Here is a 15,942-nt window from a genome sequence, read left to right as displayed (position 1 = left end):
CCTCTCCAGCCCTGACCACTGCCCTGAACTGCCGATCTGTATATGCAGAGGTCCACCTGGCATCACCACATGGATGTCTAATAAGCAACTCAGATTTAATATATATAAAGCATAAGCACTCATTCCTGTGTCCCTCTCAAACCTGCTCTTTCTCAGATTGTCACCATCCATGCAGCTGCTGAAACCCAAAACCTAGGAGTCATTCCTGACTCCTTCCTTTCGCTTGTCGCCCACTTCCAACTCACCAGCCAGTCTGGTTGGCTCAATATTCAAAATATAACCCAAATCCTTCCACTTCTCCCCATCTCCATGGTCACCACCCTAGCCAAAGCCACTGTCCTCTCTGCCTGGCTTGCTGCAGTAGTCTCTTCATTGGTCTCCTGCCTTTATTCTTGCTTCATTCCAATCTGTTCCCCACAGAGCAGCCAGGATAGTTTTTAAAAAATCAGATCATGTCGGTGACCCTCCTAAAACCCTCCAATGGCTTTCCTTTGCCCTTAGAATAGAATCCAAACTCCTTACCGTGGTCGCTGTGCTCCACTCACTATCCGCCAGTCATGCTGGGCTTCTTTCCGTTCCTTGAAAACAGCAAACTGTCTCCCTCCTTGGGATCTTTGCATTTGCTGTTTCCCAGCCTGGAAGACTCTCCCTTCAGGCTCCTTGAGGTCTCGACTCAAAAGTCACACCAGAGGAACCTTCTGCAATGAACCCATCCAGAGTAGCCCCCTTTCCCAGTTCCCATCTATCGTGTTGCCCTGTTAATTGCCCCCACTGCACTCACTGCAGTCTGAAGTCATTTGGGGTATTTATTTGTATCTTCCCTCTTCTGACTGGAAGATAAGCTTCATGAAGGCAAAGATCTTGTCTCTCTGGTTCACTGCTGTATCCCCAACACCTAAGTGTCTGACATACCCAGTAAATCCTTGTTAAGTAAGTGAATGTGTAATAAAGGCTCTGAGAAGTTCTGTAGTAAAGAAACCTCCTAAACCTGGTATTTAAAAACCCAGTTAGTAATGTCCTATGTGTTTGGGGAAAAAAACACTTCAAGAAATGCTAGCAGAAGTATTTTTTTTCATGTTGCAGTGTAATGGAGTGAAAATAACAAAGGTTTCATATTCAGACAGGTACGTACTCAAATCTTAGTTCTGCCTCTCATTAGCTGTGTGATATCTGGCAAGTTAATCTGCTTCTCTGGGCTTCAGTTTCTCCATATTTATTTATTTATTTAAAGATTGGCACCTGAGCTAACATCTGTTGCCAATCTTATTTTTTTTCCTTTTTTTCTTTTTCTTCTCCCCAAAGCCCCCCAATACATAGTGATATATTCTAGTTGTAGGTCCTGGTTGTGCTATGTGTGATGTCGCCTCAGCATGGCTTGATGAGCGGTGCCACGTCTGCTCTCAGGATCCGAACCCCCGAACTGGCGAAACCCTGGGCCGCTGAAGGGGATCACGCGAACTTAACCACTCGGCCACGGGGCCGGCCCCAGTTTCTCCACATTTAAATGGAAGTAACAACAAAAACCTTTGGAAGTGGTTGCATTAAACTGATAAGTAATGCATTTAGTATAAGACGTGAAAAAGTATCACTCAATAAATCTTAGTTTCCTTCCTTCTCCATTATTATAATTATGATTTTTACTGAGTGGTGCCTAACAAAGTTTATTCAGTGTTTTCCTCATTGAGGGATAATTGAGTCACTTTTCGACTCATTCATATGGCCTTTTGCTTTCTTTGCATAATTTTCCTAGCATAGATTCCCTGAAGTAGGCTTACTGAGTAAAATGGCATAAGCATTTAAAATTTCCTGATGCATATTGCCAGATTTTATTTTAAAAGGATGATATTTATTCCTAGTGTTAGCAGCCAGTAACCATGCATCAGTTTGGTACTCTTTCCAGCCTGACATACTGTAACTTCTTCCGCCTCCCCTCAATTTTTGCTACTGTAATGGGCAAAAAATGGCCATTCGGTTTTTAAAATTTTGTGTGTCTTTGCTCGTTAAGGAAAAGTAGACATTTTCCATATGTTTGCCTCCTAATAGTATTTCTTCTCAGCTCTTTGTGCCTTCGCTCATTTTTCTCTTGTGCGAGGATATTCTTATCACAGCTGCCAGGACACGTGCTGGAGGCTCTCAGCCCTACTCTGATGTGTCCTGCAGAGCAGGAGTGGATAAGGGTTGGCACTGCCGTCTGCTCCCTTTTGGAAATTTCGGAACTTCTTCTCTCCTGGTTTGCTGCCTGCCCTGTCTCTTTCCTAGACTCCTTTTCCTCCGGCCCTGCCCTTAAGTTTGGTGTAACTCAGAATTGTATCCTGGGTCTTTAAAAAATGTTCTTATTGTAAAATATGTCATACATACAGAAAAGTGCTTAAAACAAATGTACAGTTTGTTTATACTCTTGAAAAAATAGTTCCAAGGGTCCAAAAATAGAACTTTGCCAGCACCCCAGAAGCGTCCCTGTGTCCTCCCCAATTACAGTTTACCCTTCCTGCTTTAAGGAGCCATACTCTTAAGTTTTATGATAACAATTTCCTTGCTTTTCTTTATAGTTTTATCATCTATCTATGCATTTAGTTCTGCTTGTTTTTGCATTTAAATAAATGGAATCGTACTGTCCATGTTCCTTTGTGTCTTGCTTCTGTCGCTCAGCTTCACGTTTGTGTGCTCCATACATGTCGTTGCGTGTGGCTGTGGTTTAATTGTCATCACTGTGTAGTAGTCCACAGGTTATTTGTTCTCCTCTCGATGGGCTGTTGTGTTGTTTCCACTTTGGGCTGTTATGTGCAATGCTGTTTGGAATCTTCTCTGTATCTTTCGAGAAAGATATGTACATATTTCTCTGGGATATATAGCTAGGGGTGGAATTGCTGGGTCCTGGGGTGGGGATAGCTTCAACTTTAATAGATAAAGGCAATCTGCTTTCCAAATTGGTTGACTCAATTTAGATCCCCACCAGCAGTGTATCAGAGTTTCTGTTCCTCCACATCTTCCTCAACACTGGTTATTGTCAGACTTAGAAAATATTTTGTCAGTCTGGTGGATGTGAAATGGCATGTCATTGTGTGTGTGTGTGTGTGTTTGTGTGTGTGTTATAGCTTTATTGAGGTATAACTGATGTACAACAAACTGCACATGTTTAAAGTGACAATTTGGTGAGTAAACATCCATGAAACTAGAATCGCTATTCAGATAATGAACATACCCCTCCCCCCCAAAAGTTTTCCCCTGCCCCTTTGTAATCCGTCCTCCCTCATTTCTTTGATGATAGATGAGGTTAAGCACCTTTTCACACTTATTGAGTAATTGGATTTATTCTTTTATCATGAGCCCATACAAGTCTCTTGCCCATTTTTCTATTGAGTTTTTGGTCTGTTTATGACTAATTTGTAGGAGTCTTTTGTGTATTGTGTTGGTTATATATGTTGCAAATAGCTTTTCCTTTTCTGTGGCTTGCCTTTTCACTCTTTAAATGCTTTCCTAATTTTAAAGTAGTTGAATTTTATCGCTTTTCCTTTATAGTTAGTGGGTTTGTGTCTTAAGAAATCCTTTTCTACTCTGAAGTCATGAAGATATTCTCCTACATTATCTTCCAAAAGCTTTATATTTTTGCTCTTTGTATTTAGGTTTTTGTCTACCTGGAACTGATTTCTTGGTATGGTATAGGCTCATTTTTTATCATGTGAAATAAGTAAAATAGAATGATAGGCTTCTCAATATTTATTGAGCCCCTGCAGCAAGAAATAAAATGCGGAACAAAGGGATACAGGAGAAGTTTACGTGGTAGAATCTGCAAAGCTTATTGGATGTAGGAGAGAAAAGCAGACATTTAAGATGCCCAGGCCTCTGGCTTGTGCAGATGAATGAGTGGTGGTATGATTCACTGAGGTGGGAAACACAGGGAGAGGAGTAGTAGGTGTGCATGAGACCACCCAGGGAAAGCTGGTAATGGAGAAGGGGGAGAAGGCCTGGGAGACAGGCCTGAGGACTCTAAGGCTCACAGGCAGAGTGGAGGATGAAGCAAAGGAAATTCTGAAGGAGCAGTCAGCGGCAAACCCCCGGGCCGCTGAAGTGGAACGTGCACACTTAACCGCTGAGCCACCGGGCCGGCCCCTGCCTAGTCCATTTTATTCCTGGTATTTTATGATGGATTGACATCCATTTGCTTATGTGATGTGCCCTTGGAGAGGGTTTGTTAATGGGCATTAATGAGGCTTGTGAAACACCAAAGTCCAACTAAGGCTACTAGCATGTATCCTATGATGGTGACTACAATTTAAGAAAGCTATAAACCTAATAAAATGAACCATAATATGTCTAAGGTAAGGAGTGGGAATCAGAAAATAAGAATTTGTAAGAGTTTAATCTGTACTGCTCTTGGGAGAGAGACACCTGTGATGGACACAGAACTTCAAGGGCGGACTTGTTGCCCCGCTGCTGGGAGTGCTGTCAGCAAAGAACCTTCTTGAGCCGTCAGTTCCTTTGGGGACGGCCTCAACTGGAGAGAGGTGCCTTACCCAAGGTCAGACCCTTGGTGGGGTGGCCCAGAGCTAGTGACTGACTGAAGCAGGAGCATGAAGGCTTGCCTTTGGCCCAGCACAGGACAACACTGACAGGTCATTTTAACACCAGAGCTCACTATTGAGTCTGCTGAGGCTTTGTGGTGCCTGCATTGCTGCCCTTCTTTCCTTCTGCCTGAGCCTGTTTCCTTCCCTTCTCTCCCACGGATGTCCATCCCAAAGGCAGTCCATAGTAAACATCCTGCACACCACGCTCCGTCCCAGAGTCTGCTTCCCGGGGGACTCACTCTGCCACAACACCTTGATGCAGGGGTCACAGGCTCAAATGTCTTCAGAGGCCTGGCAGAGAATATAAGTGAACGAAGCTAGTTGAATTTAACAGGGAGTGGTGCGGAACTTGGTAAATTGGAGAGATTGTGCCCTATCTAAATTGAAAAAAATTGAAAAATAACATTGTGTACTCCGGACAATGTGTGTGAGCCCAGTTCAGCCTGCAGGCCTCCTGTGTGTGACCTGTGCTTTAAAGGTGTGCTCTCTCTTTGGCTAATTAATCTATCAGACCCTGCCTTTGACATGTTTTTTGTGAGTTTGGTCAGTGTGGGTCAGTCGCTAAAAGCTTCCCTAGTTCACAGTGTGGCGGCACAAGGAGGCTCTGATCCTGCAGAGGTGAGCACTAGACCTTGAACTGCAGGGTACCCCTAAAGTACTGCTTGCCATGGGGCCCACCTAGAGCCAGGCTCCTTCTCTGACCTTTCTCTTAAATCTATTTTTTTTTTTTAAGATTGGCACCTGAGCTAACATCTGTTGCCAATCTTTTCTTCTTCTTCTTCTTTCTTCTTTTCTTCTTCTTCTTCTCCCCAAAGCCTCCCAGTAGATGGTTGTATATTCTAGTTGCTGATCCTTCTGTTGTGCTATGGGGGACGCCGCCTCAGCATGGCTCAATGAGTGGTGCTACGTCCGCCCCCAGGATCTGAACCGCAAAACCCCGGGCCACCAAAGTGGAGCGCCCAAACTCAACCACTTGACCACGGGGCCGGCCCCTCTTTATCTTAAATCTTAACACCTGCTATTGTCTGAGAGTAGCTCTGGTCCCTCTCCCTTCCCTTGTAAGTTTTCTAGGTTGTATCCAACTGTGTTGTGTCTTTTTGGAAGAGCAGCCTGGTGGTGACGGGGGTCATGAGCTAGCCTGGAGCCTGGGGAGGCAAGATGCTGGCTGCAAGGGCCTCAGCCTTAGAGGCCTGGGCCAGTTGGGAACAGAGAACCAAGCTCCTTCTGGATGGGAGTTGACTCTTGAATATAGCTGTCACCACCTGCATGGTGGGACCGTACCCTTTTTGAGGGATGTAAGTGATTTGGGCCACATCTGGTCTGTGCTTTTTGCTCCTAACCCACACACTCAGGTCTGCCCTGCTTCATTGAGCCAGAGAACAAAGAGGGAGTGCGTGCCCTGAGCACAGTTGCTATGGCAACCTCCTCCCATCAGGAGCCTGGCAACTGCTGCCCACTTCATCAGAGCCTCGCCTTGTCTGCGGCCCCTTGTTGCCTCCATGAGCAACTGAACTTGAGTCCCTGAGATGAAGTCCTCGAACATGGATTACCTGCCCATATAGCTTAGATTCACGGCTCAGTGGACCAGGTTTCTGCAAGACTGTGTCCCGCCTATCTGTTTTGTGCTCTCAGGGGTTTGTGAGAATCAAATCCCATGTGTGTGGGCCCCACACTTGTGTGGTTGGTAAAACATGCTCATAAACTGGGCTTAGTGACTGAACGAAGGCATCATTTCTACAATGAAGACCAGAGGGTGAAACAGAAAAATTTTATTTTAAGAAGACACAAACAGCTTTAGCTCTATAAAGAATACAGTTCAATTGCTGGTAGCAAGCCAGTAAGGAATGTTTTCTGTTTTTAAAAAGAAAGACAAGAAAAACTCTTTGTAATGTCACCCCACAGAGGGCTCCCTTCCATTTTGTGTTGGAATTCTAAAAGACTGGGATTATGATCTCTTCTAGTTTCTGCTGTTTCTTGAAACTTTTATCCAGGGACAGATTCTTATCACTGGGGGAATTGCCTTATCTCTACCTTCTAGTTTAGGACACTGGTCTGTAAATTCCTGCCTCTCTTATTTTTCTTAAGTGCATTGTTGGCACTCAGTAAGCATTGAGCCATAAGTGCTAACTGAACAAGAGTCCATTCCCTGACCATGCATAGTAGGACTAGCCAATCTTCCATCCTCATTTTGCTTTGGCAAGTGTAGTCCTTTTGCTGCCTTAGAGTCCAAGGCACAAGTCTTGTTCCCTTCCTAAGTCCGGAAATCCTAAACAAAAGGCAGAAAGAAACCGTTTCATGGATGCTTTTAGATAGGGAAATCCTCAAAGTTACTCATGTCTCTGACTTTTTAAAATTTAGATTTCAGTAAGTGGGTAGATCCCTGGGCTCAAATGACAGAAAGCAAGCTAAAGGTCCTACAAAGGAATTTGCTTAGATGGGAAAAACTGCAGCCTGAGAGGTGTGTCTGAGTGACTGAGTCCATAGCTCTCTGTATGTCGGCCTGTCCAGAATTGCCACAGAGGAGTTTCTTGAAATGGTTTCCTGGGAGAAGGCGGCACAAGCCAGTGGAAAGGAGGTTTCAAAAGACAAGAAAAGGGAAATGCCTCAGGAGCCCCCACTAGCCCCTTCTCCTAACCAGGCTCATCAGACCTGGACTGGACCAGAGAAGTGATGAGAGCACTGGGTGGGATGTGTGTGTGATCCGTTAGTGAATAGGGCCTTCACAGTCCAGGTGGAGAAACCATGCTCATACACACAGGCCCATACCTTCTCATTCACTCATATCCCCAAGTGTTTACACGAGCAAACGTGAAAATGTGAATCTGAGCTTTAAACCCCCAAGCAGCATGAGAGATAGAGATGGGAGTGAGATGGAGAGAGATGTGAAGAAGCTTTAGGGAATCCTTTTAGAGGTTCAGAAGCCCGGAGGCCATGGTGTGCTGAATGCCTGCTTGTTATGGTGCCGCATGGAGCATCCCAAGGGGTCCATCTTGGGGGCTGAGGGCCAAGGAGGCAGGGGTTTAGGCAGGGAAGAACCATGGGCACAGAATACCTTCTGTACCTCATTGGTTTTCTTGCTGGGGCTGAGTCTAGAACAGGTCCTAATCACATTAGAAATTGGACACATGGACATTCTGGGTTTTAAAACCAGTCGTTGGAACCAAGAGAGCTAGTGATTTCCCTAGGAAATTGTAGACTGGACTGGAATCTCATTGCCTGGGCCACCAAACTTTCCAGAGACAGCCCTAAACTTGTGATGGCAGCATGGGGCAGGGCAGGTGAGACAACCCAGGGCAGGGGTCCCCAACTACAGTTTGGGGGAGTAATCATGGGACAAAAGAAATAAGAAAACTCAGAAATCCATTCTTTCCTGCCAGCTTACCCCAAACTCGAGGAAGCAGAGGCACACTGGATAACCAGGACAGGAGGTCTGGATAGAAGAATGAGGGTTTCTACACTGAGGTAGTCAGTGAGAGAGTGAGAATGAGAGAGAGAGAGAGAGAGAGAGAGAGAGAGAATGAGAGAGTCCATGAAGGGCACCCTATCGAAGAGTAGTGGTTGGCATATGCGGCCCCTCTCCAGCCCACTCTGTGCAGACTGGTCTGACAATGCAGTAGGTAGGAGGGCAGTGAACCACATCATCCAGTACACAACCTAGTTATCACATGGGGTCAGTCACAGAAATGCCTGTCCCAGAAGACAGTCTGGGCCAGGGGTCAGCAAACTATGACAGGTGGACCAAATGCAGCCTGCAGCTTGTATGGCCCAAGAGCTAAGAATGGAATTTACATTTTTAAAGTGATAGAAATAACAACAAAGAAAAAGAATATGGTACAGAGACCATATGTGGCCCCAAAGCCTAAAATAGAGTCTATCTATCTGGCCTTTTACAGAAAAAGTTTGCCAACCCCTGGTCTAGATGGTGGGAAAAATCCCACCAATCTCTGAGCATTCCTGAAAAGGGAAAACAGAGGAGGTCCAGGAAAAACAAGGGAATAATGGAAATAACTGGAAATACCACTCCATGTGACTAGGACAGCCCTAAAGCGTCACTGCCTCCAACGCCACAGAATAGTGAGGTACTCGTGAACTATGGAAAGAAGCCCAAGAATAGATAGAGAGTCACACTAAGGAGCATTAGGCAAAGAATGTTCTGGACAAGAGACTGCATGCAGAGCTCAGTACTGATTAAGCAATTCTGTTATTGTTTGATAAGGTGGAGATAGAGATTGAGCCCAGGGACTGACAAAATATCAAGCTAGGTGAAGTTTCTAGAACACAACTAAGTATCTTATGAGCATCGAATGGTCTGAAAATATCTCATAAAGTTTAAGAAGGGAAGGATAAAGTAGATTCTAGGAAAACCTATATTGGTGTGCCCTACTTTAAATAAACACCAATTACAGAAAAGTTCACACTAAAAAAAAAAAGTAGAGACATTAGGGGACATTGACAAGAGGATTCTTCGTTTTTCAAAAGAAGTCACCAGAAGATTCCCTCACATAGGAACCTTCTCTACTAAAAAATGGAATTTGATCTATAAAAATCCATTTATCAAATAACTTTTAGGGAAAACATCCATCGTACAAAGTAGGGTACAAATAATGACTCTGGAGGGAACCGAATGTTTGTACGCTGAAAATCAGATTTGTCTTTGGATTCATGAACTAAAGAACTCTTGAGCATTTTTCCTTAAAGCATATGTACTAGTTCACTGAAATACCTGGGAAATTCATGTATCATAAAAGTAGAAGCCAGCTGTGGGTCTTCTATAAGTGTAGTGCTTTAAATGAAAAAACACTAGGCCCAGAGACGAGACCTGGGCCTGAGGCTCGGCTTTGACACTGTGTGACCTTGTGTAAGTTATGTGACCTTTCTGGGCCTCAGTTTCCTCATCTGTAAAGAGATTGGTCCCTTTCAGCTCTAACATTCCGTGACTACAGATAAATATAGAAATAAGATAAATACAACAATCTAGAAATAAGAAATATTCCCCAAACTAAGCTTTGGAGTCAGTAGAAAAGAGTAGCAATGAAATATAATAAAAAGAATAAAATTTTAACTACTAGCCAGAGTAAATATATCTCATTTAAAAATTAATGAAAAGATTTGTAATTTACAATTGATCAGGAGAGGTAAGAACATACATATTGATATTTCTTCACCATCATACATATGGAGAAGGAAATGAGTTTGGGGTGAATTGTACAATGAGCACGATGCTGCATTTGCATGCATAACACTTTATAAAATTGGACATTAAAAAAAGCTCAACACCATGTAGGGAATAAATTTCTATAAAGCTTGGCATTAAAGAGAGGCTAAGAGTCATTAACTGGTTGTTCCAGTTCAGATTTTGTTTGTGGATCTGTTGAGATCAAATTTCACTATTTAGGCAAAATCTTAAAATCAAACATACTTCTGCCAGAGCCCTGCTAGAGAACAGCTACCTTGATGAAGACAGGTAGTTAAGGGTTGGCAAAACCAAACAAACTAACACCTTTTCATTTTTCCTATTTGTGAATTAAAAAAAATTTTAAACCAAAAACAGGCCAGACGTGCTGGCTAAGTCAAAGCAAAGGTTCTGCAGGTTGAACAAGTAGTTGATTCAATCTGATAATTTCTTAACAGCAAACATATACTTAACCAACATGTCGATATACATCACTTGGCCAGAGACGGATCACTGTGATGACAGCAGAAATGATGGGAAAGGTTGGAATCATTTGGAGAGTTGTGGCTGTAGTGACTCAGGGGCTTGGAGAAGGAACTGGAACACACACACACACACACACACACACACACACACACACACACACACACACATTCCAGGGATGCTGCTGCTGCTGGTCATGGGACTACACTTTGAGGACCACTGGCCTAGATTTGGGGCCTTACTGACTAACAGTATATATCTATTTCACAGAACCCATTACTTATGCAAGTTTCTTTTTGCTAAATTTATTAAAAGAGCCTCAAATGTGTATAACCATTTACTACTGTATTTCTCTATAAATCTGTTTCAGCATATTCTAAAACTTTGTTTATTTCATGTCATTGTTTAAATCATAATCATCGCTGCTCTCTGACAAAGGCAGTTCTTTGTACCTCTTTCCCACTCTCTTGTCCCTTTAAATCTGTAACATCTCAGTCACTTACAGCTGACATACACGCAAAGGCCTCGGAGGGACTGGCTGCTCTGGCATAGATCTGGTCTCATCTCACACCAAGCTGAAGTGACAGCACAAAACCTAGACATGTGTGTAGGGGGAAGCAGAGTCTTGTGTTCAATAAAGTTGTACCTCCAATAAGTTTAATAATCACCACCGGTACTGGACTGACATCAATCAGACACTGGACAGCTTCACCTTTCACAAACAGGACACATTTTCACAAACTCTTTAAATCCTTGTGTTCTTTTACTCAAATGATAAGTAGTATTCATTCCATTTGTGTAAAAATGTTAATGTACAATATGAATTATCTAGGCCTTCTCAGTGGCTTTTAGTAGCCATTTCTGAGCGTCCCTTGGTAACAACCACATAGAACAACACTGGGTATCAGGACAATTTAATCAACCGTCAGCAGTTTACTAAAATAATTCCGGAAGATTAAGGTATTTTCTATATTCTGGAGTTAGCTGTCAGGGAATTTGGCCTTTCCATGGTGAAAAAGACACTTCTGCAACTAATTGATGCCTGAAAGTCTATAAGTAGAACTTCATTCCTTTGGCTTAAGGCTTTTCCCCTGTTAAAATGCAAGCAACCCTCAAAAGAGGTAGCATTCAGCCTTATAATCTCAAAGTAAAGGAACTGATCCCTTTCCTGAGAGCATGCTTTTCTTAGCGAGGAGGAGAACAAACTAGGAGGCACTCAGGAGAGTTGGTGCGGGAAAGCAAAGTCTGGGGAGAATGGAGCAGAAAGAGGAGACCGAGGATCCCAATGACACACCTCCAACTCAGTCACCATTTCACTGAAGGGCTCTCCCTGTCAGCATCCCTACTGAAACAGGTGCTAACTCGCCACTTGGAGCAGGTTACTTAAAAAGCAACCATGTTTTCTGATGATATTGAAGACTCTTTGATGTGTAGGCATACAAAGGTTTAAAGCAATGGAAAAATAGATGGCAACAAGACATTTGGTGCAACAACAGATAGGGAGAGTTACCCCCCTAAATCAGAAGAACTGTACTTGTTCACAGGAAGAAGATAAACTGATACTGCTTTATAGAGTGCAGATGGCACGGCCGGGACAAGGGTAAGGCACTTGCACGGCCCTGAGAGTGGGTGCCTCCTTAAATTTTGCGCCCCAGGCGCCTCACTCACCTCACTCTAGCCCTGGCCCTGGCAAATCATATTAAAGTGAATGCTCACCATTATGTTACAGACTTGGTGGTAATGGAAGGCTGCACTGGTGAGGAATGGAGCACTGACCATGAACGCGTCTTTTTAGGGAATAGTTCGTTTATGAAGAAGAGGGCAGGTGCATGGACAGATCTGCTCAGACTGATAGGTTCAGGGGGATCGCAATCTGATCCGTGTTGTCTAGTTACAATGGATGTCCGGCGAAATGCTTCTTGCAAGAGCCTTGTAGATCTCCTCTGTCTGTGCACATTCAAGGTCGAATGTCTGCAGATCAACTGGTTGATTTGTGGTCATTAAGCTAACATGAACTATTTTGCTGCTTGTGGTCTTGCCTCCTTAAAGGGTGAGCTGTCGGCTAGGGACGCAGTTCACAGAAGTTGGGGCTGAAGGACAAGCTGGGGCCATGTGGCAGACCCAGGCGACAGACCGAGGCAGGCAAAGGAGCGGAGCCACCAGTGAAGCTTCCTGTTGTACTGGGAATGACTTGCTCTCTGCCTTCAACATTTGGTCCACAAATACATAACGAACACCCACCAAGTGCAAAACACCCAGCTACCAATTAACCTCCTCTCCTGGGGAGGACTCCCTCTACTCCTGACTAGACAGAAGTCAGTCTAGCAGAGCCACCTGCTGCTATTGGTCGGAATCAGAAGCTATAAAGGGGTAGAAACAACTGGAATTGGAAGCTGACCTCCCAGAGACAACTTCATTTCACTCGAACCCCTTCTGTATTCCACCTTCAAAAGTTGTTATCATTCTTATTGGCGCTAGTAATAGTGACAGCGGTATGTTCTCGGAAAGCCTTCCTGGAGGGGCTTTCAGCCTTCTTCTCCAGTCTCGGCAGGTAGGTGCAGAAGGCAGCAAACACTGTGGTATGTGCCTGAGTGGGAGAGAGAGTTGGTGTTATGATAATCAAGGGGAGGAGAGAGGTTGAGTGTTAGGAGTAGGAAAGATGTTCGGAGTTATGTTCATCAATGATTGGTAGAAATTCTAGAGTGGGGGTGATTGTTTGGGACTAGGTCTACCTGTTGCAAAATATTTAATGAATATTTCCAGCCCCGAATGTTACCTCTGATGATACAATCTCTGCCCCAAATCCTCCAATGGGAACACTACTGGGCATTTGAGGGCCACAGTGATGATGTAGAAGATGTATTAAAAATTCCAGACATACTGATTATGGTAGAGGACAGCAAGACTCAAGGTAATTGAAAAATGTAAAGCTGCCTGGGCATTCAGCTTTAGATTCTTTTGGGAAAACCACCAGACGTATCAAGGTGAGGGGAGAGGTAAACCCCCTAGAAGTGGCAACAAGAAGCTTCCAGAAAAATCAGCAGAAGTAACAAGTCCTATACTATGTGAGTCTCATACTCGGCTTTAGAGTTCAGCTATTCATAATGGTTCCCAAGGAGAAGGCCCTGGCATCTTTTCACTTTTGTTAGGCAAAAAGCACAAACACTCCTTCATTTCCCTACAGAGGAAAATCTTTCCATCTTTTGGAATTCTGAGTCTGGGGCAGACAAGTGTGGCATTCATATATAAATTAAGGCCAGGAATGAATCTCTTGTATTTCAGGCAAAATCCCTGAAATTTGGACAGGACCTTCAAACCAAATAGTTTGAATGCTTTCGAAAGCAACTGGACTTTTGCTAACTGTTTCTTATTTTAAGTGGCTTCTGCCTAAATCAGGGGGAAGTGCTGATTGCAAGTGCTGATGGGTGGGCCTGGCCTGTACTCCGAAGTCTAGAGTTCAGAACTGTACCGACCAAGGACCTAGGCCTAGGGCTTCTATGTGAGAGGCCCAAATCTCCTCAGAACTCAGTGTGGTTTTTCAGCAGCTCTGTCCACTGGAGTGTGGGCCATTGAGCTAAGAGCTTGCTTCTCATTGGTGAGCAAGGTGACCTATGAAAATCAAGATCTGCTTGTCTCTGGGGCAGTTTCTGCATCCTCCAAGAGGCTGACCAATGAATCTGTTGGGTGGGGGGAGGGGGTGGTGAAGGAGGAAGGGGTCAGGGAGCGCTTTTTGTGAACAGGCTACAATTTCATTTGACTTTTCTTTTTCCCTCTTGGGAATGGTGGGCAATTAACCCTCCATTCTTGGTCAGCCAGTTTTCTTTGTTCAATGCTTTGTCTGTTCTTTCGCCCAACCTCCCAGAAACCAGATATATGAAAATCAAATAAATCACTGCTCTTGCTCTGCTTAGAAAATTGAACTGACAAGAATAGTTAGTGCCTATAAGCTTTCTGGGGGATCGCCATGACTGTTCTGGGGTCTGTCAGAAACCCATTTACCCCAGTTCTTACACTCTCCCCGAGCATGGTTAAGTGAAAGTTGGTCAAACAGAACTTAAATGGCAAAATGTAGCCCTTTTTTTGTGTTATGAGCCATAGCATCTTGCAAGGCTGCCTTTTAGATTTTGGACATATTCTTTTAGTCTATATGTTCTCGATTTTGGAACAGAGTAAGATTTCCTTTAAACAAAACAAAACCAACCACAGACCACAATCTGAACTAAATGGTGGTAGGCAAGTTACACTTCCTTTCTCCTCCTTGAGCCTCTGATGATGCTGTTCTTCAGCTAATTACTTCCTGTAATGAATGTTATATGCAAATGAAACGAGAGTTCTTAGAATGCAGCATGAGCTGGGCACAGATCCTAGCTATCATTGTTGACAGACAACATGCCGAGTTACCTTGGCTAGATCTGAGTGAACGAATGGCTGCCTCATTTGTTGGCTGAGCTTGGTTCACCCAAAGCAACCCAGTCCTGACCTTTTCTAGCTAAGGGGTGGTCGGGGGAAGGGTCTATATGTTTATTGAAACTCATCACCCTGATCTCCGTGTAGACAATCAAACTGAAAAAGGCATGACGTTCAGGACAGAGACACATTCATATTTTGCATGACAAAAGCCATTCAATCAACCCCATGCCGAAATAAGTGCACACCTGCAAACCTCCCTTTGGGGAGAGTTAAACCAGGGTTGAAGACGCATCAGTCTTTCTGTTTCTCCATGCAGGGCCATCAAGGCCTTACCAGGAAAGTGAATGCTCAGCACTGGCACCCTATGCCCCCCCAGGTTTGGCAGCCCCCAATCTGCTCTCACCCTGCACCCCTTGGTGACAGGAGCCAGGGATGGAGCAGCCTGGTCATTGACTGAAAAGACGGCACATGTGCCCTTGCATCTGAGAATTTCCTCTTAGTGCTCACCACTGGGGGAAAATAAGGAGAAAATCGGTAGTCAGTAATGGCAAGATTGTAAGTATGAAAATGCAAAATGTCTGAAGATGATTAAGTGCCTGATGATTTCAGTTCTAGATAAAAGTGGCCTCTCTCCTGCTGTCCAGAGTGTGAGTTAATGTAAAAGAAATGTAGGCTCTTTTGTTATTTCCATGGTTCCTTTTTAAAACTCCTTCTCTTCCCTCTTCTCTACTCAAGTTTAGTAACTAAACCCTGCTTGCTGAACCATGGCTTAGGTACGTGGGTTATCGGTGGTTTCATAGTCTTTTGAAAATTGTGCGATAATTCTCCGAGCCAGCGGGTTAGTGGTCTTCAGCAGTTCGGCTGCTGAGGGGCGGGACCTTGGAGTTGCCTTGCTTCCCTTCTTCTGTAGCAAGGCCTTGAAATCATCGTTTCTGCCAGCATCTAGGTTGGCACCGCTACTTGACCCTGCAGAGGCAGCTGACTCACTAATTGGAGAATCAGCTGTGTTCCTTATTGGTGAGTGGGAGCTCAGTCTACTGCCGCCAGCAAAGGCCTCACCAGGCTCCTTCCAGCCAAGCAGCTTTCTTTTGGACCTGAATAAGAGAATGTTTGCTTTGAGTGAATTTGTGCGGCAGCCATTTCCTAATGCTTCATATAACTTCATGAATGCCAGTGACATGATCTGGGAACTTCTCTGCAGCAGCCTTGCAAACAGTCATACTTACCAGCTTTCTCTCTCACCACTAAGTCCTCAGAGTCCCTTGTCCGGCCCCCTGTCCCTGCACTCCTTTCAATGCCCACAGCTGGAGT

General features: G+C 44.2%; 1 protein-coding gene across 9 annotated transcripts in view; it reads right to left on the bottom strand.

Annotated features, from left to right (window-relative positions):
* Positions 1 to 6,319: 6,319 nt before the first annotated feature.
* The window catches only part of NHSL2 (NHS like 2), a 233,413-nt gene continuing 223,790 nt past the window's right edge, over positions 6,320 to 15,942 (bottom strand). For 8 of the 9 annotated variants that reach the window (XM_044763928.2, XM_070502999.1, XM_070503003.1 and 5 more), the window contains one exon: positions 6,320 to 15,725. In XM_044763928.2, coding sequence (XP_044619863.2) covers positions 15,401 to 15,725 — 325 coding nt within the window. In that variant the 3' untranslated portion in view covers positions 6,320 to 15,400. The remainder of the gene's footprint in view (positions 15,726 to 15,942) is intronic. The other variant, XM_070503000.1, reaches the window with a different exon arrangement.

Source organism: Equus asinus, chromosome X (genome assembly GCF_041296235.1).
Source record: "Equus asinus isolate D_3611 breed Donkey chromosome X, EquAss-T2T_v2, whole genome shotgun sequence".
Lineage (NCBI taxonomy): Eukaryota > Metazoa > Chordata > Mammalia > Perissodactyla > Equidae > Equus > Equus asinus.
This window is presented reverse-complemented; position numbering and strand designations above follow the sequence as displayed.